At 37.3% G+C, this 26,785-nt stretch overlaps 2 protein-coding genes across 11 annotated transcripts in view; one reads left to right on the top strand and one right to left on the bottom strand.

The window, feature by feature from the left end:
* Positions 1 to 26,785, top strand: part of CASK (calcium/calmodulin dependent serine protein kinase) — a 393,009-nt gene that overhangs the window by 208,016 nt on the left and 158,208 nt on the right. The window lies entirely within an intron of this gene.
* GPR82 (G protein-coupled receptor 82) lies at positions 3 to 26,737 on the bottom strand. Its single transcript, XM_082446631.1, has 2 exons — positions 14,789 to 26,737; positions 3 to 11,466 (listed from the first exon to the last, which is right to left on the bottom strand). Exon 2 carries the CDS (start codon positions 11,231 to 11,233, stop codon positions 10,223 to 10,225), a length of 1,011 nt encoding a protein of 336 aa, XP_082302757.1. The 5' UTR covers positions 11,234 to 11,466; positions 14,789 to 26,737; the 3' UTR covers positions 3 to 10,222.

Here is a 26,785-nt window from a genome sequence, read left to right as displayed (position 1 = left end):
ATTTTTATCACTAACTTTAATATTTGTGAATAGAAACTTATAGCAATGATAAGAATCAGAAATTTTTCTTTAATGTCTTATAAAGAGTACCTTAAAGTTAATTTTACTTACAAATAAAAATTTGTTTAACTGGTTTATATTTGGAGAGTTGTACTAGTTCTTAATAGGAGCACTTTTTTATCATTTCAATTTCCTTATTTTTATTAAAATGTACACGCATTCTAAAATTCTGTTATTCCTCCTTTGCCATTATGTGTGTAAGAGAGAAGTGTGAAAATCCAACAAATAGAAAGAACCAAACAATATCCTATACTAAGTTAATTGGGGGGAAATTAGAGTTTGGTTTATATAGTAAAAGTTCATCACACACTTACATTTTCTTAATGTTGCAATGTAGAATAGTCAGCATTTTATTTTCTTTGCAGAGAGTTTTTTAAAATAGTCTGAAATCGTAATTATAAATGCAATATAGTTTGTACCCTTAGGAATATGAATATTACCATTATTCAATCTTTGTGCCTGTTTAATCCCAGTATCAAGTTTATGAGAACTGTCAGTCCCTGGCTTATAAGGTGTCAGGCAGGACATGGAGGCATGCAAGAAAAGAAATCATGGGCCTTCCTCCTGATGCCTACCCCCTTTCAAGGCCTCGAGTCACTAAGAGCCCCTGTGGTCTCTCTGGCCCTGTTGTCTACTTTCACGTGCTCCTGTTTTGTCACTGGCCTCTCTCTAACCCGCAGCATCCACAGATATGGCGCTCTCCTTCCCTCAGGATGTATTATCAAAGGCCTGGCTTCTTTAATGTATTTTAATGATTAAGAAAATTAAGTAGAATTTAGTTAAATTTTCTATAACATTTGGGAAATTTTAACTGAAATTCTTGTGGTTAAAAGCTGAGGGAAAGCATGAGCAATTCCAGATCAATCTGGTGGAATGTTATAATAGCAATGAAAAATAATTGCAGAAATGCACAGAATACACATTAGTGTAAATTAGTTGTAAAATGTCTTATTCTTTTCAAATGTGGTGATAGGAAAATGATATTATTATCGCCACTCAACATTAAACAACCCAGTGGATACATAGCACTTTTATAAGGAAGTATTCTTCAGTTATGCAAACAAAGAGAGTAAGAAGTGTAGAAAGATAAAGGGGGGAGGGAATGGTCAATGATTGCAACGTGCTGTGTCATTCTTTTGCATTTAATTAATGTAAGAAAATGCATGTATACAGAGTGAAGTATATCTCCTTATATATAGTGACAAAAATGACAATTTGAGGGACTTCCCTCGTGGTCCAGTGTTTGAGACTCCATGCTTCCACTGCAGAGGGCGCGGGTTTGATCCCTGGTTGGGAAACTGGGATCCCACGTGTCGTCCGGCATGGCCAAAAAAAAAAAGACAATTTGAAAACTTAAAATGTGTAAAACAGATTCTTAGTTCATAGAGTAGCATTGTGTTAAAAACACTTTTGCTCAAGAGGCAATTTTTTTAAATTGAGATATAATTAACGTTTAACATTATATTAGTTTCAGGTATATAGCATAATGACTTGATATATGTGTACACTGTGAAAAGATCACCACAGTAAGTCTAGTTACTCTCTGTCACCATACAAAGTTACAAAATGTGCAATATAATATTATTGACTAGTCACCAGGCTGTACATTACATCCCCCTGACTTATTTATTTTATGGCTGGAAGTCTGTACATCTTACCCGCTTCATCCATTTTGTCCACCCAACCCCCTTCCCCTCTGGCAACCACCATTCTGGTCTCTCTGTCTGTGAGTTTTGTTTTGTTTGTTCATTTGTTCTGATTTTTAGATTCAGCATGTAAGTGAAATCATAGGGTATTTGTCTGTCTGTATCTGACTTATTCACTTAACATAATACCCTCAAGGTCCATCCACATTGTCACAATGGCAAGAGTTTGTTCTTTTTTATGACTGAGTAGTATTCCACTGTGTATGTATGTGTATGTGTGTGTGTGTGTGTATACACACTACATCTTCTTTGTTCATTCATCCATCAACAGACACTTAGGTTGTTTCCATATCTTGGCTATTGTAAATAATGCTGCAGTGATGTGGGGGGTGCACATAGTGTTTTTTCTTTTAGCGTTTTCAAATTAGTGTTTTTGTTTTCTTCAGATAAATACTCAGAAGTAGAACTGCTCGATCATATGGTAGTTCTGTTTTTAGTTTTTTTGAGGAACCTCCATACTGTTTTCCAGAGTGGCCACACCAATTTACATTTCCACCAACGGTATATGAGGGTTCCCTTTTTTCCTACATCCTCACCAACACTTGTTATTTCTTACCTTTTGATGATAGCCATTCTAACAGGTACGAGGTGATATCTCATTGTGGTTTTGATTTGCATTTCCCTGATAATTAGTGATGTTGAACATCTTTTCATGTACATGTACCATCTGTCTGTCTTTGGAAAAATGTCTATTCAGATCCTCTGCCCATTTTTTAATCAGATTGTTTGGGTTTTTTGTTATTAAGTTGTAAGAAGCAATTTTAGTTTGAATTCTGTTCTTGAAAGGTAATTATATCAATATCATATGATAAATGATTGACAACAGTACTGTAATACTTTCAATAATATAGTTAGCTTTTTGATTAGCCATGGTATTTGATATAATGACAATCCAAAACCAAATAAAATCCCAAAGTAGTTATGTTTGAATGCTGTGCTTCACCTTCTAACTTACATTCTGATTGATTTATTCAACAAATATCCGAGTGCCTATTTCATGCAGTATACTGTGCTTGGAGCCCTAAAGGCATTATTATGGTCTCAGTAGAGAGATGAGATAGTGTATCTGTTACCAGCTTCTACAGAATAACACACAGTGACTTGCAACGACAATCGCCATTTATTTGCTCTCAGTTCTGCAGTTGAGCAGAGCTTGATGGGGACTGCCTGATTCTGTTTCACAGACTGTTGGCTAAGGCAGCATGGTTAGTATCCACAAAGGCTTCACTCACTTTTCTGGCATCTCAGCAGAAGTGAATAGAACAGCTGGAAGCTGGCTAGGCCCTCTTCATAGTCTCTCATTCAGAACATTTCTCTCTTTCTTTGTCTTTCTCCCCCTTTCATGGCCCACTTTTCTAGCAGGACAGTGTCTCATGGCGCCAAAGGAGCAAAAATGGAAGTTACCAGGCCTCTTGAAGCCTTGACCTGGAATTGGCACTGTGTCCTGTCCTCTGCGTTCTGTTAGTCAAAATGTCACAAGAGTAGCCTGGATTCAAGAGGAGGAAAAATAGGTTGCACCTTTTAGTTGGAGGAGCAACCTATGTGCACAAGAATAGGAGAACTTGTTTGTGGCCATCTTCACAGATAGACAAAACAAATAATTATCGTCCAAGGTACGGGATGGGAAATATAATTAAAAGACAGAGTCAGAGAAACTTCATGGAGGAAGTTACATTTGAGCCTAGTCTTGAGTCATGGGGGAGTTACACAGGGATGAGAGGACGTTTCAAGCAACAGGATAGTGTGTGCAAAGGCTCAAAGTTAGTTTTGTATTGGATTTTAATAAATTTGTTTACTGTGTCTAAGGCACATGCCAAATAATTTTGAGGAAGCATCCAGAAACATTCTAAGGAAGAGAAGAGAGAAGTGATTCTGAAACTGCAAGTTAATAAGAAGAAACCACCAGAAAAGGCACCATTGTTGAGTTGGGAAGCAGACTCTCAACACAGAGCACACATTATTGTTGATATTCTTTATATTTCAGTACCTGAAATCTATACATTTCGCATGGGTAAATGTAATACTCACATTTAGCTAATTGGTAAATTTGAACTTGGGTGTATTTTTCTTAAGACATGCATCCAAAAATATGTATCGAGAGCCTACTATGTGTCAGGCACTATTCTAGGAACCGGAGCTACATCAATGAACAAAATAGACAAAATCACTGCCCCTGTGGAGCTGACTTTCTAGTTCAGGGAGACAGACACTGATCACTGAGCATAAGTCAGTCAACTGTATAGTAGGTTAGAAGGTGAAAAGGACTACAGAAAAAAAGAGAGCAGCCAAGGGGGTAGGTAGGGACTGCTGGAGAAAGGGTTGCAATTCTAAATAGGGTGATCAAGCAGGCCACATTGAGAACCTGACCTCTGGCAAGGACTCGAAGGAGAGAGAGAGAGTGCACTAACTGACATCGAAGGAGGAGGGTTCTGGGTAAAAGAACAGCCAGTGTAAAGGCACTAAGACAGGAACATAAGTGCCCTTTTGAGCAAGAGCAAGGAGGCCAGTATGGCTGAGGCGCAGTGAGCAAAGGGGAGAGTGGATAGTAGATGAGGTTAGAGAGGAAAGGAGGGAAGGGACTTTGACTTTTACTCTGACAGAAATGAGGATTCACCAGAGAGTTCTGAACGAAGATGAACTATGATCTGACTTTCCACGGTAACAGGACTACGTTGCTTTGTTGGTGATACATTGAATAGGGGCTCAAGGGTGGAACTTGGGAAACAGGAGATGGTCCTGCCTGGCAGGGCCAGAGTGGTAGCAAGGAGGTAGTAAAAAAGTAGATTTCCAGATATATTTGAAGGTTGTGTCAACAGGATTTGCTAATACAATTTCAGTAATTTAGGTAACCCAAAGTAGTTTCGTTCAAGGCCTTATTATAGGGGTTTTCTAATGTAGTGATCTTTAATAACAATACATTTCACATGGCTAATAATTTAAAATTTCACTTGATGTGCTGTTACTGGTTTTGCTAATAACAACTAATTTTTCAGCCTAGTAGCTTTTCTTCACATTCAGATATTGTATATTCAGTGACTTGTCTGAATAGATTTCTTCTGTATGTAGATTTTGGTTTCTGTAGTTTTTGTCAAAATTTTCTTCCCTTATACTTAGTAAAGAAAATAGAAGACCATTGCAGCATTCCATTCCTTTGAGAAATATTTAGATTATTTAATCATCTGTTTCAGCTAGCCAAGAATATTCTCATTTTCTCCCTGGTTCTGGTTCTCTCTCTCTCTCCTTCCCTCCCTCCTTCACCTCCCCCCCCACCCCAAGTTCTTGATATTGATCCAAAAGCATTGGGTTTCCCAAAGGTCCTAACATTATATTAATAATACTTTTTTCTTTACTTGGTACACATTTCTTTTTGAAATCATAATACCTGAGTCTAAAAATGTTTGGTTATATCAGGTTAGATTTGAGTATATGGTGCCGTGTGACCTGTAGTGGAAACTGCTCGCTTTCGAGAAGCAGTTTCACATGAAATTGTGTAAAAAATAACTATATAATCCTTTGAAATTTGGGAAGGCGTGTCATCGTAGTACAGCATCTCCCAACAGCCATGCGCATTTGGGGCCAGGCACTTTGTTGTGGGAGGCTGTCCTGTGTGTTGTTGCCTCTACCCAGCCTCTACCCACTACATGCCAGTAGCATTTCCCCCCAGTTGTGACACTCAAAAATGTCTCCAGACATTGCCAAATGTCCCCTGGGGCACAAAAGTCACCCCTAGTTGAGACCCACTGTCATAATGGCATATTTCTCATGTTTTGACTCCCTACAGGCATTAATTAAGGCATGTATTTTATTCCTTTTTTTCTTATGAAAGGATGTGGTAACTTTCATTATGTTTCAGTGTTTTCTTCCTCTCACCCCTAAATTAAAAGTACTTTAGAAAGAAATAGAACAGTTTTCAAGGTAAATGCAACTCCTGGCTCCTTGCCTGCCTTCATTTGCTCTGTTAAGCAGTGAAAGTTGAAATTTTCTTGTGTCTCCTGACTCCCAGAGACAGCCTCACAAAGCATCACCTGGGCGTGGAGAGACAAGCAAGCCGTAGACCTTTCTGTGGCTCTGACCTACTGATGTACTGTTTTAATAAACGAAGTTGAAGTTAAGCAGCTTCTTTGAGAGCAAACTGCTGTACACACATTCACTTTCTATTCTGAATAGGGCCTGTGCCCAGGAGGTCTGGGGGCTCCGTTTTTAGTTCTCAGAACTGCAAAACCCCAGTCTCACAGCCGCTCAGCCAGGAGCCTCCGCCCAAGCATTTCTGTGTGTGCTTCCTTTAAATGGTTTTCCTCGCTAACCCGTGAACACGCCTGGCTGCTCTCTGGTCCCCTTATGGTATCAGTTCTCCTTTCACCAGCTTAAGGCCAGACTTCACTATAAATGGGTGTTCATCAGATCACGCTAGTTGCCATAGCATTGTGGATTTCTTACGGTATTTCTTCCTCTATTGCTCTTGACATTTCTTTTACATCTCTTACCACAACTCCCAAAAGTCCCTCATGTTTATATAAAATATTGAAATTCTCCTTAAAATGAAAACTTACTTATTCTATTCTTTATTATAATAAGCACACAGGCTTACCTTCTGCGTTACTTTCGTAAGGTTGTTGTGAGCATAATGTACATGTTCAGCTTGAAAGTGGGGTTTTAATACTTAGAAATACAAGATAAATTTAAGATGATTTTGCTTCTCTTTTTCCACCCACCCCCCTTCAAAAAAAATCAACTCCTTGATTTGAGAAGAAAAGAATGACTGTTTCTTTTGCTTAACAGATGTGAATCCTTTCACTGCTCCTTTCCTTTTTAGCCAACGGTAGCAAGCATGTATGATACAGCCAGAGCATTTGTGCTGTCAGGTATAAAGCCTTTCTAGCTGTAGTAACTCTTGCCACTGATATCAACTCACTTTGAATTTGGGGGCGGTCAGAGAAGGTTCATGGCATTGGGCTGCAGGATTGAAATGCTTATTAGCAAATTACCGGTGTCCCTCTGTGCTCCCTTTGTGGTTTGCCAAGCAAGATTTCCTTTCAACCTGTCTTCACACATTTGTTCATAACAACTTCCACCCTGCAGACTGCAAAGCCAGGGGTGTGCTGCAGTCGTCCTTACCAAATCAGAACAGGGTTGACATTGTAGGGGAACAAAACTTGCCACCCCCAAAATGTATCTCTTTGGCTTGAAGATTATTTGGGGCTGGTTGTTTTTAAGAAACAAGATTCAGGAAGTCTTTCTTTTTACCTCCTCCTTAAGCGCCTGAAAGGATTTAAAGGGCCTGGTCTAGGAAGAGTACTATCACCAGAGATGTCTGCAAAGAATATGGGCTGGTACGGTGGGGGAGCTGAGCAGGCTGGGGACACCAAAGTCCTCTCTGTGTTCCATTGTCTTTGCATGGAGTAGCAAGCACTTGTTTACCAAACATTTGTTTTTCTATCTCCGTGTGAGTTGCCTTCCTCCCCTTTGAAGTCCCAAACCCCTACCTCCTTCTCCTTCTCTCAGATGGCATATAAGTTCCAATTGCCCAGCTTGTCCTTGAGCCTCATATTCCTATGGAACCTCCATAGGTACATAATTTAATTTGTTTTTTCTCCTGTTAATCTGTCTCATGTTAATTTAACTCTTAGACCAGCCAGGAGAACCTACAGGGGTAGAGGAAAATTTTTTCCTTCTTCAACATCTTCCTCTTCTACTCACAGAATGGAAACTCACTTTCAGGTTGAGTAGTACATCCTTAATTTTGCTGGTCTAGTCTTAATGGTACGTATTCCTGATTAATAGTTTGCAAGTTGCCTTGATGGGAGTGTATGTATGAAAGGATAAAGGTGGAAATAAACATTTATCATGCCTGTTAAGATATAATCTTGTTGATCTTTAAGTCAAAATTTGAGGTTTCTGAAATTGTGTTTGACTATAACTCATGGACACATTAAAAACATTGTTTTTCTGAAATTCACACTTTAAAGTTAGGGTAAATTTAGAAAGGGATACCTTATATAAAATATTTGCCATGACCTTAAATAGGCAGTACTTCAATTACACAAAAAGTTCAACATAATTTACAATCACCTATTCACGAAAGCATCTATGGTGTAAAGATAAACATGGTGATTAATAAGCTCAGTACAGAGAATTAAAACAGAAGTTGTCTATCAGAATGAGTAACTTGAGAAATTGCATATCTCTTTTCCTGCCTTTTTTAAATAGGAAACTTTTTAAGTAGGAAACTCTACTTTGGTGTAATATCTTTTATCTTTTATTTAAATAGTGGTGATATAAAGTGATTTTTTTAATATTGATTTTTACAAGTTACATATATCTTTAGAACTCCTAAGTGCAGTGAGATTTGATACAGTACTGCTTATGTTAAATGAAAGCTGTTGATCATCTTCTCAATTCCTCTTAGTCTAATGAGTTCTGGTTTTAAAACTTACGTAAGAATAAAAGTATTGCTGTAACTGTGGAGAAAGCTGGATGTCTTGGGAAGTCTCCTGGTCGACTTTGAGTTATTATGTGATTCTCATGTCTATGAAATTACTAGATTGGACACCCCTGTTTACAGCCAGCACTTAGGGAGTCACCTGGAGTTCCCAGGTCTTCCTTCGTCTCTGCAAATTAAAAATAATCAGACAGAAATAAGATTGCTACTATAAAAGAATAGTTGTATACTGTAAATATTTGAAGCCAGCATGTGCTTTTTTCTGATGTTTCTCTGAACATTTTCTTTTCTCAGTTAAACATTGAAGTAAAAAAGGAGAAAAAATATTTACTGTTTTCTATTCTTTTTTAATGAAAATTGCACAGATGTGTTGGAAAAACCTCTAGTGATTTTGAACACATGACTCTTGAGGAATCTGTATTGTTTCTATATTTTAAATTCTAGAACGAAACATGCTATGAGATTAAAGGCTGAGAAGTGCCATGTGAACGTTAAACTTTTTGAGCACTGAAGAAATTACCATGTAGAGAATAAATGAGTCTTTAAGCAGTCTCTAACGAAGTAACAGCTTACAGTTAAGGTTTATTCAACTTCAGTTTTATTCAGCTGTTTGTGTTTGGTTCTTATCTGAGCAGAGAGAATGCAAGTACCATAGGAGTAGAAATAGAAAAGAGACTAAAGTTCCAAAGGTGCTTATGATCTCTTTAGGAAGATAAAACACACATTCTTTTTTATTTTAAATTATAATATATATAATACAGAATACAGCCATCATCATTTGTCTTACTGTGTGACAAGGTTGCATGGAAGAAAGAAATGACCATTCAGAAAGGCTTACCCTTTAAATATTTACTTAGATATTGGAGAAAATTTGGGTGACTTATTTAACTATGCACTTCAGTTTTTTCATCAGTAAATTGGCATACGTTAGGGTTGTGATGATTAAAATAATGCATGTGAAGCATGTAAGCAGAGTGCCTGGCACAACAGCAAGTACTTAGTAAAGGATAGCTACTCATAATAGTAACATCATCTGGTTTAATCATACTACTTATGAATTACATAGTATTTTTTCATTCTACAAATGAAGAACTTAACACTTAAAGAGGGTGATTTGCCTAAGATTGTCCAGCTAATAAATAAGAGGTGGAACTAGTACTGAATCTAGGGACTCTAACTCCAGAGACCAGTCTTGCAACGACGATACTGTTATACTGCCTATCATTCATTCATTTATTTCACAGAAATTAATTAAACATATTTACATGCTAGGTACTGTTTGTCATTAATAACATTATTTATATTGAATACAGAGGAAAATATACAAAATGTGATGAAGATCAGCATGTAATGACATTATATTCATTTTTATTTTGACAAAGCCTAATCCAAATATTTAAGCATATTTATAAATAACATCTACTTAATAAATACTGGAATCAATGAATATTGCTTCTCCCAGGATCATGAACCAGATAACACCAAATAAATAATGTGTTTATAAAATAAAACCTTGGATTTTTACAGTGCATTATTCATACATTTAGATAGGACTTAAATGAGGAAATTTCTTATTCACTTTTTTCTTTTACTCATTTTTAAAGCTACCAACAAGACATTACCCATAGATGGACCCTTGTATTCTAACTACTAAAAAGTAGAAAAGTCATAAACCATTTGCTTCTTTATCCTATAGTTGTGACGTATTTTGTTTTGAATAGAAGCATCCATGGTTGAGTTTAAACAAAAAATGGTCTGTTGGTTTCATATGCAGTGGGATCCTTTCAATATGCTTGACTTTTGCCTCTGTTAACACTCTGCCATCTCAACTTTCACTATAAGTAGAACCGTAAAGTGAGTTTTATGTTTGCTTGCTTGTTTGTTTATTTTTAAAAGCCAAAGAGATTTTCTTGGTGCCTATTATCAACCAAACTATGACCTGTTAATCATGTAGTTTAGGGTCCCTAATAGAGTCACATGAACACTTTACTGTTTGGTGTTGTTCTCCATTCAGAAATCAACCAGAGAGTTGTATATGTGGTGACTCAGATTTTGTAAAGAAATCATATAGTGTCTTCTTGAATGTTTTATCTAAAAAAAGAAATATAATGGGGTCTGTGCTACTTCTGGCTGATGCAAGACAGGTGAGGATGTTTTTTATCTCAATTAAATAATTCAATTGCTGACAGTCCGCTCCTTGGTGTAGAACAAAAAAAATGGGTTTAAAAATGCCGTATGGAAGGAAGCAAACTATTAGTAGAATCTGGATGACCAAAAGGTGCCTTTTCACAGAGCTATAAGTCAAATCTTTCTCTGTAATGGATGTACAGGTCCTTATTTTTCTCAGATGGTTGACAAAAGAGTAATATGATGTTAGTACGACTAAAAATGAAAATCCAATAAATGTGGTTCCAATGAGGCCTGCAGTCTGAGAGATCATGGCTCCTAGTTCCATCTGCTGATTGTAGCACAGGGTCTCTTCTCCTTCTGTGGCCTCCACAACTGAGTAGTATATGATAATTGGAATAATTATGCCTAGAACAACTACCCATATGTAAACACATAGTTTTCTAGCAAAGTTGGGCTGGCGAAATTTTTTCAGTAACTGGCCATAAAATATTTTCTCGTAGCATGAAGTGGTCTCTTGCGTGGAATCCTTTTTCATTAAGGTAGCATAGCGGCTTATGGCAATCCAACTTAAAATTAAGAGGCTGACAAACATACTTACATGCATGGATAGAGTTCCCAAAAAATTGACCACCCTGCATTGCACAGATTGATATTCCCATTGAAAACCTTTCAGGAAATAGATACCCATGAAAGGCATGGCACTGCACACAAGCAAGTTTGCAGTCACGAGATGTGCTAGGTAGATGTGCGTTGATGTTTTCTTAGCTATTTTTGTTAAAAATACCCACTGAGAGAGAGAATTTCCAAAGAGACCAATGATAAAAAGGAAGGTATAAATGATCGGTAAAGCCATGGAAGAGATCATGGATGGTTGAATACATGTTGAGTTGTTACTCATTTATATCAGATTTCCTTGAATTTTGCCACAGGAACTAGAACAGAATTGCAGATATTTAGTATTAAAATTATAGATGGTATTTCAGCTAAATAGTTTTTTTTATAAAGCATTGGATAAAATAGTAACAAATATATTGGATGAAAAGGGAAAGTATAGATGCCTTCTCACCTTTTCTAATCACGATTGTCCAGTTGAAATAAAAGAAAGTTGATTATTGTGGATGGTGCCTTTGTCTAAAAAACAAAATTTGATAGAAATAGTTAAATGCCTGAGATTTATTATTTTATACTAGAGAAATTTATAATTCTTATATTAGATTTTAAGGCAATTTGTAAATGACAATTGATTTTTAGCCTAGAAAGGTAATTTAAAAAATTTTAAGGCACATACTAGCCAAAGGAAAGTGTTGCAAAAGTATTTTGTGGCCATGTTAATAGAAGACCGATTTTTAATTACCACATTAATTGTACATAAATACTTTTCAAAATGGTGTCTTTTCATGGCTAAAGAACTTCTCTATAATCTAATACTATTAGAAAAGTCATTTTTCATATTTCAGAAGTAAACTTACTTCTACATAAACACTCAGGCAAGATCCTGAATTGAACAGAAGGAAAGTGTAGTGACCAAGGATAGACACCAGAATCCCAGGGTCCTTACCAAATGGCATCAGTAATTTCTTGTTTCAAATATTTAATGCTAATCTATCATACTTCAATAAAAATCTAGTTTAAGATTCTGTGTCAAAACTATAGTTGCTACTGCTCGTTGGTTAGAGCACCCTCATGTGTCTTTGTGTGTAATTTAGTATCTTGGTTTTTCAGAGAAGTTTTTTTCTAGAAGATATTTTAATCACAGTATAAATGCAGGTGTGATTTTGCTTTTTTAATGTCTTATTTTTAAATATTTCTTGCTTCAAAAGGTATACATACAAACTCCTTTTCATTCTTATTTTTCTCATGCCTTTACTTCTTTCAGGTAGAAGTAAGAAAACTTTTTGGATTCTGGTCAAATAAAAATCATGAGCTCTATTCAGAATGTGCTTCATTTCTCTGTATTTTTCACCATACCTTTCTAAGTACCACATTCTCCACTCTTTTATAATCTAGAATAGGGATTCTCGATCTTTTTCTTCTCAGTCTCTCTTTTGATAAACACAAAACTTTTTACTACCCACCGCCTTCTGAGATTCTTGTATGCCCCCAGCCCCTCAGGAATATTTTACTCTCTACCCCTCTTCAGAATCATGATTATATTTTCTGCATCTTAGATTATAGAAATAGGGATTTTTCCCAAAATATACCATTATAATTTTGAAATAACTTTTTAAACCAATCTTCACCCAAAGGCTTGAAAGCTTGAGTATCTCTAGGTTCAAGTACTAAGACCCTTAATGTCTACCAGTGTCTTTATCATTTTATTTTGTTGCTTTGCAATTTTTATTTAGAAAACGGTCGATATGCTTCAGAGTAAGTTTGTATCTGAATCCAGTACAGCCTGGCAAATTGGAATTGATTTAAAAATCAGTCAGATTAAAAAAAAAAAAGGTACTGAAGAACCTAGGGGCAGGACAGGAATAAAGACACAGAGGTAGATAATGGACTTGAGGACACGGGGAGGGGGAGGGTTAATCTGGGACGAAGTGAGAGAGTAGCATTGACATATATACACTACCAAATGTAAAATAGATAGCTAGTGGGAAGCAGCCGCATAGCACAGGGAGATCAGCTCGGTGCTTTGTGTCCACCTAGAGGCTTGGGATAGGGGGGTGGGAGGGAGACGCAAGAGGGAGGGGATATGGGGATATATGTATACATATAGCTGATTCACTTTGTTATACAGCAGAAACTAACACAACATTGTAAAGCAATTATACTCCTATAAAGATGTTCAAAAAAAAAAAGATTGAGGCTGAAATGAAATATTTACAGATAAACACCACCTGAGGGAGTTTATCAACAAGAGACTATCACTAAAGGAACTTTAAAGGATGTAGTTTAGGAAGAAAGAAAATGCTCCCCAAAGGATGGTCTGCAATGCAAAAAGGAATGATGAGCAAATAAAATCGTAAACATTTATGTAAATCCAAACAAAAATGGTCACGTATTTTAAGAGTAATTTCAAATTTGTGGATTTAAAACAGGACAGAACGAAAGTGCTGGACAAGAATAATATGCAAGTCAAGACTGCGATCTAACTTGATGTTCCAGTGTCTTTGTATTCTTTGGGAGTGGGATTAACATACTGTTTCACTTTAGTATATGTCGAGTTAAATATGCATGACAAAATTTCAAGGTAACCACCTAAAAAATAGGAATAGAGTGCTAAAATTCTAATTTACTGGGGGGTGGGGAGATGGAACAAAAATGAAAAAAAAATCAATTAAAATATGGAATAAATATTTTTAAAAAGCAAGATTATAGAAATCATCAAAATAAATATTAATGGACTAACCTTGCCCATGAAAAGAGCAATCAGGGACGCAGTGAGAGAGTGGCATGGACATATATACACTACCAAATGTAAAATAGATAGATAGTGGGAAGCAGCCGCATAGCACAGGGAGATCAGCTCGGTCCTTTGTGTCCACCTAGTTGGGGGGATAGGGAGGGTGGGAGGGAGATGCAAGAGGAAGGAGGTATGGGGATATATGTGTACATATAGCTGATTCACTTTGTTATACAGCAGAAACTAACACAGCAATGTAAAGCAATTATACTCCAATAAAGATGTTTAAAAAAAATCAGTCAGAGAGTGAAATTAGCCAGTTTATTTCTTAAGAAAAAATTATCTGATCAAAGTAAATTTTTATATTACATAAGGAATGGAGCTTCCTTTTATGATGATGTTAAAGAAAAACACTAGCCCCTGCCTTGTGTAGATAATGCATTATGTACTAAAATCTATAAAGGTGGTGCTTCTGTATTAATGGATAGTATTCCTTTTTTTTTTTTTTAAACGAGACCACCACATAGAGCATCTGTTATCTCATATTATTCATTACCATTGCCTTGCTTTTCTACTAGCGAATGCTTCAGAACAGAAGAGGGGTAAAAAGACTTTCACAGAGGCTAGCTTTATCAGACAGATGACATCGAAACTCTATAGGAACCTTCACTATAACAAACGACAACTAGTTGACCATCTTTAGCTTCCCAAACATCAAATTTGTATCTACTGTGTACCTCTCCTTTAAAAGTAAAGTTTGATTATAAAACTGCTAGATAATTATTTTCTAAAATTTAGAAAATACTCTAAAGCTTAAGAAATCAAATAACGATCATGTTATATATACAGAATTGCTCTCTAGAAAATGTGTACAAGTCTGCATTCCCCTCAGCAGAATGTCTTGTCTTGAATCACTCCTGTAACACATTGTGCCTCTGCTAATTTGACAAATGAAAGAAGTCTACAATTCTAACTTCAGTTACTAACAATTATCTATATAATTAACATGCTGACCTTTCTTAATGATCAGTTTTCAAAACTTAAACATTTTAGTCCTGTTAGAGTTTTTATAGAGTTAACTTTTAAGTTAAAAGTGATCAGTCTTACCTGTATGAGTAGTTTATGCCAACCAAGGCTCTGTTGTTCAGGGTGATGATGCTAAATTTCAGATTTTAAATTCTCTGATCATCACTCTTCCATTATCTTTCAGTTTTAGTCAGCGTGAATAGATTCTTGCATGACACGAACTGCAGTGGGAAGAAAAGGAAATTAAACAGAGTATTGAAGAAATTCAATAGTTACGGTGAATGTAGCAACTACCCTCTCAAAAAAAAAAAACCAAACTCATTTCTCTATTTCTATAGTGGGAGGAAATTAGTGGACAGTATATATACTGTGCTTCCTTTTGATTATTTCATGAACCGGTTACACCTCATTTAACTTCATTAGCATGCTTGGCAGAAGTTAAGTTCAAAGGTTTAATCCCCACGACTAGTTAGTTTTGTACAATACAGTGGTAGAGGGAACCACTCCATAGTAACCCAATAAAATATTGGTACAAACTTGTCTGTAAAATCGTTTGTGGATGGCTTATTTGCAATTCAGCTTTATCACGAATAAAGGGAAACTAAATGCAAAGTTTTCTTACTTGTAGCAGGTTACTGGAATCAAATATAGAGCTGGGGGATAAAGAAGTGAGGCCCAGAGCAGTACATTCAGGGGTTTGGGTCTCATCTTGGTTAACTAATGAACTAACTTATTGTACTTCAAATTGTCCTGTGCTGCCTCCATTCAGCTTCAAAGTAGTACATTGTTTGGAGCATTTCATAATGAATTTGGGGAGTCCTGGAAAGTGCCAGAATCCGAAGACCAAATATGCCTCAAATAAAATCAATAGTTATATTACAATATAAAGAATTGTGAAACCAATTTTATGTATAGTATTGTTTAATCAGTCTGTGAACTATTAACTAAATGAAAGCTAAGTGTGTACAGCTGAGGAGCCAGACCTGCATCACACATTACCCTTCCTTGGGTAGTTAAACCAGTGGGAGTCTGAGAATGGGAACAGAAATCTAACTTCATCAAGCTCGAGCACTGTAGTTATCAGTAAATCTTCATTTAAAGTTAATAAACGTACTTTGCCAGTTCTCATAACCCCTGATGCTTATCTTATTTCTTGTTGATTGCATAAATCCTTCCTAATGTTTGCTAATACTTCTCTGTAAAACAAAAGTGAGGACTACCTGAGTGTCTGGATTTTGTTCTGCTGTTATTCATCTTTGCATTTGCAGTGCTTGCCATCATTTAATTAAGAACAGTGACTCATCCAGGGGTACATGGCCATTGATTGCAGAGTAATTTGACCTCTGGAATTCCTATCATTTTTACTTCAACAATTTTTCATGTTCCAGGAAGGAATTATTTAGAACAAAAAAACACTTCAAAATAATATAGAGAACAAAGAATGGAAAAGGAATCCTGTTTATAAGTGATTGAAAGATAATTTTAGTATTACCTGTTTGAGGCTTAAGTACCTTCGGTCCAAGAAAAAAGAATGTCCTTACTCTCCACAACTTATCTTCTATTGTCCCCAAAGTCAGTAGATGACACCATCACTTCTTCAGTTATTCAAGCCAAAAACCTAGGAATCATCCTTGATTCCTCTCTTTCCTTCACATCTCACAGCCAATCAATTGCTGCTACTGCAGTTTCTACCACCACCACTACCACCACCACACCAGTATTAGCCACATTTAATGAAAGCCTATTATGTGCCAGGCATCCTGTTATGTGCTTTATATGCGTGTCTTATTCAATCTTCACAATACCCTGTTAAATAAATACTATGAAATAAATATCTTCATTTTAAAGGTGAGGAAAAGTGAACCTCAGAAATGTTGCATAAGTTGCCCAAGGTCATGCAGCCATCTGTCCTCACAGAGCAAGTGATTAAAAAGAACAAGGCCATAGTTGCAATGCCTGTTTTTGATGTAGCCTCTAAAGTCAACACTGTCACTTCTGCAGTATTCTGTTGGTCACCCAAAGCCAGCAGTGATTCAGTGTGGGAGGGATAAATATCAGGAGGTGATGGTCATTGGGAGCCATCTTGGAAGCTGGCTACCACAGATGTCAATCAACCATTGAACCAAAGAAGAGTCAGAAGTACTGCTCAAAACGATGGTCAGATGACTGATAATTTATCGGGCAAGAATGCCTGGATAGGTGTAATTTTCACCATTTCTTCCTCTATTTTGATTTTTTTTTTTAGTGCTCTGTAGTTTTCTTAAACAGTGCAATTCACAAATATTTATTGGAGTTCCTACTGTGTTTCTAGTGGCATGTGGAGGTCACAGAAGTATATCAACCACAAGCTAATTTAGGGTCTCTGGAAATTCAAGAGCGGTTCCAGAAGCAAGCCAAGATTCAGATTAATATGTGATGTGTGGTACAGACTTTAAGTGCTCTATGAATTAGAAAGGGAGAAAACTAAATCAGAGTGGTTCTTACAGTCCAAAGGAACCAAAAGGAAAGAGAAGAGAATGCATGGTGAGCAACAATCCTCTGCCAGTACCAGGCAGAACATTTTACATGTAAGAGCCCTAGCGATGGGTGGTGGTAGCCCCGTTTTACACATGAGGAAATTGAGTCTCAAAGATGTTAAATAGCATGCCCAAGGTGACACAACTAGTAAATTAACTTCAAGGCACATGTTTGGTTTTTTTCAACCTCACCCTCTACCTTAGCAGAAATTACTGGTTTTTCTCTAGAGTCAATAAGGGTACCTTATGGTAAGTAAACTGGAATCAAGTTTTGAATACTTTTAATTTCATTCAGACAGGGTTTCTAGACTCTAAGTAGCAGAATTGACTGGAAGAACTCAAGCCCAATTTTTTTCTTTCTTTGAAAACTTTGGACTTCAGTAAGCTAATTTTTATCCCATCGATGTCAGTATAAATTCTTTATGATTTAAGTGATTTTGAGTTCCCTAATTGAAATATAAGGAAATTTTTATTTATATTTTCCTAACATACTGGGAAGTATTATTGCAATTGGTAAAAGGTGTAAATGTCAGAGGATACAAGATTAACAGAAATACAACTTGTCAGGCAGAAATTTCAAGAATTGCAAGTTCTGTGTAAAAGTGGCCCCTTGGACTTTTCTCATTTAGGTCACCTACAGTTTTCTTTGGTTCTCATTCATCTTTCCCATGCTTCTCCTCTTCACAGTTCTGCTTCTGTTTCCAAGTCTAAATGCTCTTGCCTAACCATTCTAATTACTTCCTATATCATTACCAAATACTGGCTTCCTAAGTGTTCTGCTCTGACCCTTATGATTTACTCCTTGAGGTGTTAGAGTAGTTCCCCAGAGGGTAAGTCCTGCCTTGTACGAAGTTTCCTGCTTTTTAGATGTTTGAGGTTCAAAGGGCGGGCATGCTATAATTTACTTTGACAATCCATGGTGAGCTGTATTCAGCAGGGGTGCATGAGAGCTTTCCTGACGGATTACTGGGGTTAGGATAGGGTCCCTTTTCAACTTGCCTCGGAGCCAGAACCCAGAAGACACAGGACAGCTCAGTCATACCTGAACCATTGTGCTTCAACTAGACTGTTATTTTGGGCTACCCAAGCTAGTGTCTTCTAAAATGGCGACAGTTGGCCTTTTAAGCACTCTATTTGACCCATCAGAAGTTCAGAGCGTTGGGAGGCTGGTGTGCAGGAAGAGAAGACGTGCCTTATGTAGTCCACGTTAGAACTTCACATTCAAAAGATAATTATTTCTTCAAGGGGGAGTTGGGGTTGGGGTGCAGTGGAAGCCTTTATCCAGTTCATTGCACACCCGAGCCAGTAGTTACCTTTAGGAGGAGTGAAGCAGAGACCTGTTACTCAAAGCTGTGGTTTGTTCAAGGTTCTCTGAGTACCCCCCCCCCGCTGTCTTCAGGATGTGGTGTCTGGCCACAGCCCTGTCTTTGTCTCCAGTTGCACTGTGCTCAGGCCCTCGCTGTCTACCACGAGCAGCTATAATCATGGCTGTCCCACCCTTAATCAGGGTGTGAAGATCCTCTACTTGCTGCTACGAGCTGGTTTCTCAGCAAACCATGGGAGTATTTCCCTCAAGAACTATTAAAAAACAGCAGAAATTACAGTCCAAAGTTTGTAAATTTATAATAGCACAGAAAAGTGATTAGCTTTGTAAGAAAGGTCTAATGACTAAATGGACCCGCCAGAGTTTCACTATACTTCACCTTTGGCTTTTGTCTTTCCATATCGGCTTGAATGCACTGGATAGACATTTTCTTCTAGAAATGCACACCATAGAAACATGGTGACAGTCATTAGAATTGGAATGACCTCAGAAGTGGCAGTTGGAAAACAGATGGGAAATTAGCAGGTTTAGGGAAAGGGAAACTTTAGCATTGGATTAGATGAGGCAAAGATATTTTTGAGGACAGTCAAATTTTGAATTTCAACATCTTTGAGTCAGTCAAGTTTGGTTCATATCATGCTTCAGAACCTACCTTTTTTTTCAGGTTCTTTGAAAAGCCAAAAGTAGATTAAAATTTCTGAAAATGAAGCATTTGATTATAGAATTCTAAAAATAATTTAGGCCATTGTATTGCCACAGGTACAAAACACATACATAACACCTTGGATTATGACTTGCAGTGAGATTTAGGGAGTTAAAAAGACATCATATATCAGTGCCCAGAAACCTCACCACTGCCCCTTTCTTCTCAAGACCATTTCCTGGACATTTTATTACCAATCACTTCTTTGGAACTTCTAGATAAAATTGTCTTGAGGTTAAATCTCCTGCTCCATGTCACTATCTTTATTCAAGGGAAAAAAAAGAGATGTCAAAGGAAGGTGAGGAAGAGTTGGGTATCTGAGGTCTTACATCCTGTACCTATTAGTATCTATATTTATTTTCTCTTATTAAGAACCCCAAGTATTGAAGTAACAAGCTTTCCTGAGAACCACTTTTAGAAAATGTATAATAATAATAAATGACAACCACTGAAGTGCTTTTATATATATTCACTTAATTGTTAAGATATTTAATTAAGATATCTCTCAGATGGATACTATTATTACTATCATTTTCTAGATCAGAAGATTTAGGTCCATGGAGGATAAATAACTTGTTGATGGTAATGTAACTGGTGTATTGTAGGGCCTATATTTGAACCCAGGTAGTGTGACTTCAGATCCCATATTCTTAGCTACTACCAGAATCTGGATTATTGTTTTAGATAAAGGTGACCAAGTGTCCCTGGTGACCAAAAATGTATCAGTTTTCAATCTGGAAATGTATTAATTACTTATCAGTTACAGAGGGGAAAAGTACTAGTACAATGGAGAGTTGGCAGCAATCTGATGGTCATATTTTGAGACTCTCTGAATATATTTTTTCCGCTTTCACCCAGTGGATTTTAGCATTCATTGATGGTCCTTGCCTGAATCATTGCTTATATTGGTGGTTGCGTCTTTATAATGTTTTGACAGAGATATATTAGACTTGAAGTAGTCATTTTAAGGTATCACTCTAAACAAGTGTTGGTGTCTTATTAGATATTTCTCAAATTGTACTATATATGGTATAGTTTCTAATATTACCATGTGGTCTCTTCTTCCTCCTCCATCAAAAAGCCAGCCTAAAATCTATTGTTTTAATAAACCTACAAATAAAGTATTGAAGCCAGGAAATATAAGTTCTCTGGAGTTCCATATTGCCAAAAGTATCTGGTAGAGAAAATTGGAAAGAAGAAACCACAGTTACATTTTAACACAGAAAGTCTGTAGAGAATCATTTCTTTGGCGACGCTTTGACCAGCAGAGGGCAATCTATTACCAGCCCTAGTTAAACCTCTTTTGCTGTTAAAGGCTGAAGCATAAGCTGCCCGCCTTGCACTATTTTCCAGCTAGAAACTTAGAACAATTTAAAAGTTTAGTTTTTTTAAGCTCTAACAAAATGATTCTTTATCTTAGTAGCTGAAAAACACTTTAAACGTGATAGAATAAAAATAATTGTATGGACAATGGATTTCTGTCCTTAAGCTGAAAACCCATTGACACTCATCTGCCTTTAATAGGCTATGTCCTTTGGAGATTTCGTTTTGTTTTGTACTAGTGATTATCACAAGAGTCACCTTTGTAAAATCATTCAGAACTACAATTATCCTAGCAGTAAAAAGAAAGTCTGACATTTTAGTATGCGAAAGTTTTTCTCATATCTTTAGTTTTCCTTAACTTTTTTTTTTAATCATAGCAATTCATGGACATAGTTTTTAATAGTCAAATAATACTAAAAGGCTTGTAATGAAAACGACATGTCATGTCTATCAACAAGTGTAATTTAAAGTGTATTTTACCTAATGAAGAAAGCATAGGAGAAATCACCTTTACCCTCCACTGTCGTCACTTCTTCCTGTCAACTTAAACTACACAGATCCCCTCCTGTTAAGATACCACCTAACCAGTTGCCTCATCATGCAGCATATGCTTGTTATCTCTGACAACTCATGGTTCGTTACTAAATCTTCAATAACCCTGCCACTCTCCACTCTGCAGTGGTTTGGAAAATAAATATCTCTCCCTCTCTCTTTCACACCCAGATACACACACAGACACACACACACAGCTTTTAAGCAAAACAGAGGCATTGTCTTTTTTGTTAATGAAATTACTTACTATATTTGTTGTCACCTTTTTAGAAATTAATGGTACACATATTTTTAATTTAATTTTATATGCATCATTTACCTATTGCTGCATGCCAAACCACCGCCAGACTTGGTGGCTTATGACAACAACCATTTGTTCGTTCTCAATCCTGCAATTTGTTCTGGGCTCAGCCAGGCAGTTCTACTGTCAGTCTCTCCTGGAGTCATTCATGCAGCTTCTTAGTTATCTGGCAGCTCAGCTGAGGCTGGATGGTCCATGATGGTCTCTCTCATGTCTGGAGCCTCAGCTGAGATGGTTGTGCGGGCTGAGTATCTCCATGTGATATTTCATCCTGGGTTTACTTACACCGTGATGGTCTTGGGGTTCCAGGAGCACAAAACTGGAAGCTGCAAGGCCTCTTAAGGCCTTGCTTAGATGCCATACAATGTCCACCATGTTTTATTGGTCAAAGCAAGTCACGATACCTGCTCAGATTCAAGAGGTGGGCAAAGACTCCACTTCTGGATGGGAAGAGCTGCAGAGAATTTATTTTTTTTAATTTATTCATTTAATTTATTTATTTTTGGCTGCGTTGGGTCTTCTTTGCTGCATGTGGGCTTTCTCTAGTTGCAGCTAGCGGGGGCTATTCTTCGTCGCGGTGCGCGGGCTTCCCATTGCGGTGGCGTCTCGTTGCTCTCTTGTTGGTGGAGCACGGTCTCTAGGCGTGCGGGCTCTAGAGTGCAGGCTCAGTAGTTGTGGCGCACGGGCTTAGTTGCTCCGTGGCATGTGGGATCTTCCCGGACCACGGCTCGAACCCGTGTCCGCTGCATTGGCAGGTGGATTCTTAACCACTGAGCCATCAGGGAAGTCCCACTGCAGAGAATTTTAATCTACCACATTTTCTTTACTGTGCTTGCAACAGCAGTGTTCTAACTAGATTTTTATATTTTTTTCCTCAAAGTACAGTACATTGGCTCTTCCTTTGGGATTAATATAGTATGTGTACCTCAGAGTCCATTGCTTCTTGGATAACATCCAAAAAGGAAAGTTAAGTTTACTTTGCAAAGGGATACCCACTGTGCCTCAGTTCAGTCATGGAGCTGTCATTTTCTTTTGATTATTTCTTGTATTAAAAGGTGTACTGAAAGTATCAGGAATCCATGCTGTTTCCTTTGTACTTTTCATCCTCTGTAAATAGCCCTTTTCTATTTCCAGAACTAATCTAGCTTTTCAGTAAAACTAGAAGAAAAGTCTGTTTCTGCTTATCTGATCCTAAGAACTGGATAATTAATTGAGATCTCCAATACTAGAGCCTAAAAGGATACAGAGGGATGCTTAGTCTAGCTTGCCCCTTTAGTAGCTTTTCCCCCCACCGTGCTAGGTTGTACTTATTACTGGAGGTTTAGTTATTTGCAGGATCACAAATGCCAACTATCAGAGCATGAGACCATCAGTTACTTATTTAGCTGACACCTCTCACTACTTGCCACATATATTTGGAACTCTATAATCAGTCCGCACAAGAGCTGACCCTGTGTGTTCCAGTGTTTTTCAAGTCTCACTGGCCACAAAGGGGAACTGAATATGAACATGCATGCAAACCTCATCAGTTCCCTTTGCAACCAGCTGAAAGTTGTTTTTAATATAGCGGAAACAGTGTTTTTCTTTTGAGTACAAACGAAATTTCCACCCAAATAATGAAGCATTTCTGCTTCTGACAAATCAGGGAACACATAAGAGGACACTAAATTGCGAGAAAGGCAATTAAAAGAGAAAGTCAGAAAATAAAGAGATAAAACTGAACTGGGGAAGAGAAAGAGGTGCTGCTGAGTACAGGAAAGGAAAAAAAAAAGAGGGGGCAGTATTGAAGATCTTGGTAGGTGATAGAACATGAGAAGAGGCAGGAAACATAGAAAGGAAATGTGTATAACAGGAAAGGGCCTGTAACAGTATTGCCAGCAGTGTTAAAGGAAGGCATTAAGATTTTTTAGTCCAGAAGTTTGCCATTGGATAAAATTTGAAAATATCACACATCAGAGGGATTACCATTCCCACCTGAGTTTATACTATTGAGCCAGTTTTACAATGAAGGTGCCTTGACCCCACTTCAGGATGCAATGCAGTAACCTGTTTGACCACTCTGATTATGCATAACAAAACCAAGGATCAGTAAGAAAGCAAAGAAATGAGCACCTAACATAACAAATGTCACAAAACTCCCAGAATCCATCAACTTATTTTAGATAGAGTTTAAACAGTCTCTGTAGCAGTAAATATTAATGAATGCCTGTGATGTGCTGAGCAAGGGACATGGGACAAATCTGCTACAAAAGAAGATTCTGGGAAACTGCTTGGGGACCATTGACCATACAGCAAGCAGCCTCCTTCCTCTGCCCCCCAGCTGCACACATCTGAATAGCCCTGAGGGCACGACTGTATGGGCACAACATGATGGGGCAACAAGATCACAGGTGGCCCCTGGTTGCCACTCATTATTAAGGTATTGAATGTTCTGTAAAACCCAAAACTTCTGTTAAAGGGATCTAAAGAACATCTAATCCAAACTTTATTAAATGCTCGAAATGCTTTGCTGCCTTTCCAGCCTGCTGAGGATCCATACTATATTGAAATAGTTCTACTAGCAAATAACTCACTGGCTTTCTATTCCATTTGAGATCTGCAGTTGTTAGAAAAGCCTCTTCTACAGTCTGGTGAAACATGCTGCTTGCAACTCCCATCCTTCACTGGTCCTCTTTCTGCTTGCTGTCTGAGGCTACACACACACACACACACACACACGCACGCACGCACATATTTTTGCTCTAATGCCTTTCTTTTAGTCTTCTGCTTTAAGGCTAAGTAATCCCATTCTTTCAAACTGTCCCTCTTCTGGCATCCTCTCCTCTTCTACTTGCTCAAGTTTCAGAGTATGGTTCTGACAGCATGGGCCTGCTGTAGCTCCTGTCCTGGACGTTGCTGTTATTAGTGAAAGCTAAAGTTAAATTACCCTTTATGAGTGCTTTCCCCACCTCATTTGGTCCAGGTCAGCTTCCACTGTGTATCTTCCTAGTTCTGGTGTATACCTTCAGCTTCTGACCATTCCATTTTATATATTTCCCCTGTCTTTCCTTTGGCATTTGAGTATTTCAGTAACATATATTGAATGTTTCCTAATGGCCAAGAACATTTATTCACTCGTTTAGTCTCCATAACACTATGAGTTAGGTGTTCCTATTATTTTTGTTTTCTCAGTAGAGGAAAGAGAGCTTGTACAAAGTTACATAGTAAGTGGTGGAGCCAGAAATTGAACTCAGGCAGTCTGGTTGCAGCAGCTGCCCTATTAACCTGTCCATTATGCTGCCTCTCAGTTCATTATTTAATGTTTAATGTCAGTAGGCTAAGAAGACCTGTTGGATGCAGCGCCACCATAATCCTCCCCATGGCTTTACCAGTGGGATGGTAATACTCTTGGTCCATTGGTTAAGACTGTTCCCCTGGACTCTGTCTGGGTGGGCAATACCAACATCTTCCTAGTCTCCACCCCGCTTTTTCTAACAAGTTTCCCTCACTTACCTGCTAGTGAATGGCCAATTCTTTCTTTAAATATGTTGATACACTTAACAGGTCAGCTCCTGGTCTAGGAGACTTTCTATCCCTTTAAAATCGTTTGCATATCTGTAATACTTAGATGTTTGAATTTTGTAGGTTAAGTCTGAGAAAACATTTTTGTTCTCAGGGGACACCTCGTTTGCACTCCTATGTACTATACTATTTCTGACTGAAATGCCAAGCTGTCTAATTATAAGATAATTTCATCTGCAAATTCTTTAGCTTGGCCCTTGAGGGGTGTATATATTTCAGAAGGCCAGGGTTCATCTAGATTTATTGATTAGAAAACGTCTTCCTTTCCTTATGGTGTCTGGCAAAAGAAACCATAAGCAAAGTAAAAGACAAGTCCCATACTGGTAGAAGTTATTTGCAACCCATATAAAGAACAAAAGATTAGTATACATAATATATAAAGAATTATTTCAACAATTTGAAAGAAAAAAAAAGAATAAAAGCAACTCATTAAAGGGAAAAGGGGAAATGGTGTAGATATGAATAGATGATTCACCCAAGAAGAAACATGAATGGGCAAAAAAGAAACATGAGGTGATGCTGCTCCATTTCACTGGCAGTCAGGGAGGCACAAATTAAAACCACAGGGAGATGCCATTTCACACCTCCCAGATTGGCAAAAGTTAGTAAATCTGATAAAACCAAGTATTGGTGAGGATGTGGGTAGAGGAACTCTTATCTTACTAGTGGTGAGATAGGTGTATAAATTGGTAAAATCACTTTGGAGAGCAGTTTGTCACAACTGAAGTAAACTGAAGATGTTTATACCCTTTACAACCAAGCATTTCTACTTCTAAGTGTCAGCCATAGAAAAATTCCACACATGCACACAGGAGACTTCTCTTGAGCGTGGTTTCTAATAGTGAAAAAGTGGAAACCACCTAAAGGCCCATTGTTAGGAGAAATGGAGAATTGAACTGTTGTTTATTCTCACAGTAAAACACTATGCATCTGTTAAAATGAATGAATCTATCAACACAAACATAATTTGAGTGAAAAAAGTTACAAAAGGATGTATTAGTGAGATACTATTTGTTAAATTTTAAAAACAAAAACTAATGCACATTGTTATTCATGCCACTTACGAATGTTATAATAGTATAAACATGTACATCAAAATGATATACACTAACTTTAGGCAAGAGGCTACCTCCGGATGAGCTTTAGTATATCTTCTTGGATTATGTATAGGTACAAGGGAACAGTTAAGCAAATAGGGCCAAAACATTAACATCTGCACAATTTGGGTGATGGGTGCTTAGCTGCCTGTTATGTTGTATTTTCACTTTTTTGTATGTTTGAAATATTTTATACCTAAAAAATGATTATATGTGGAATTACCAAACCAGAGTATGACTGTAACAGTTAACTGTTGCTCCTGGAATAACTTGCATGGCTTACTAACACAAAAAGAGATTCTATGCATCATCAATACCTGTATCCAAACCACAATTAGAAACCTTTTCCAAAGCTCATCTTATGATGGTTCTTTATGCATTTCCTGGGCTAGAAGCAAAATTAATAAGGGTGAGATGCTCTAATTTGATTTCTTTTTTTTTCTCCTTCTATTCAACCTGTATGCTTTTGTACTGCTTTATTGTCCATGTTTCAGGCAGAGCTTTCACAGAGTGTACAAATGTGTGATAGCTAGAAAACTAGTTCTTTAAGATTTTGGTCTTTTGACATCACACAGTTTTGATGAGTAATAAGCAGAATTTTTTGCCCTAAATACATATTAATACCCATTTATGGTTTTTTTTAAAAAACAAAAGACATCTGGGCTTCCCTGGTGGCGCAGTGGTTGAGAGCCTGCCTGCTA

This window comes from Balaenoptera physalus (genome assembly GCF_965194825.1).
Source record: "Balaenoptera physalus genome assembly, chromosome: X".
Lineage (NCBI taxonomy): Eukaryota > Metazoa > Chordata > Mammalia > Artiodactyla > Balaenopteridae > Balaenoptera > Balaenoptera physalus.
Note: the sequence above shows the minus strand (reverse complement) of the source record. Positions and strands in the feature narration are given on the sequence as shown.

What these genes read in the sequence shown, in the direction of transcription:
- GPR82 (XM_082446631.1), bottom strand. Translation starts at nt 11,233, where the DNA reads ATGAGTAACAACTCAACATGTATTCAACCATCCATGATCTCTTCCATG.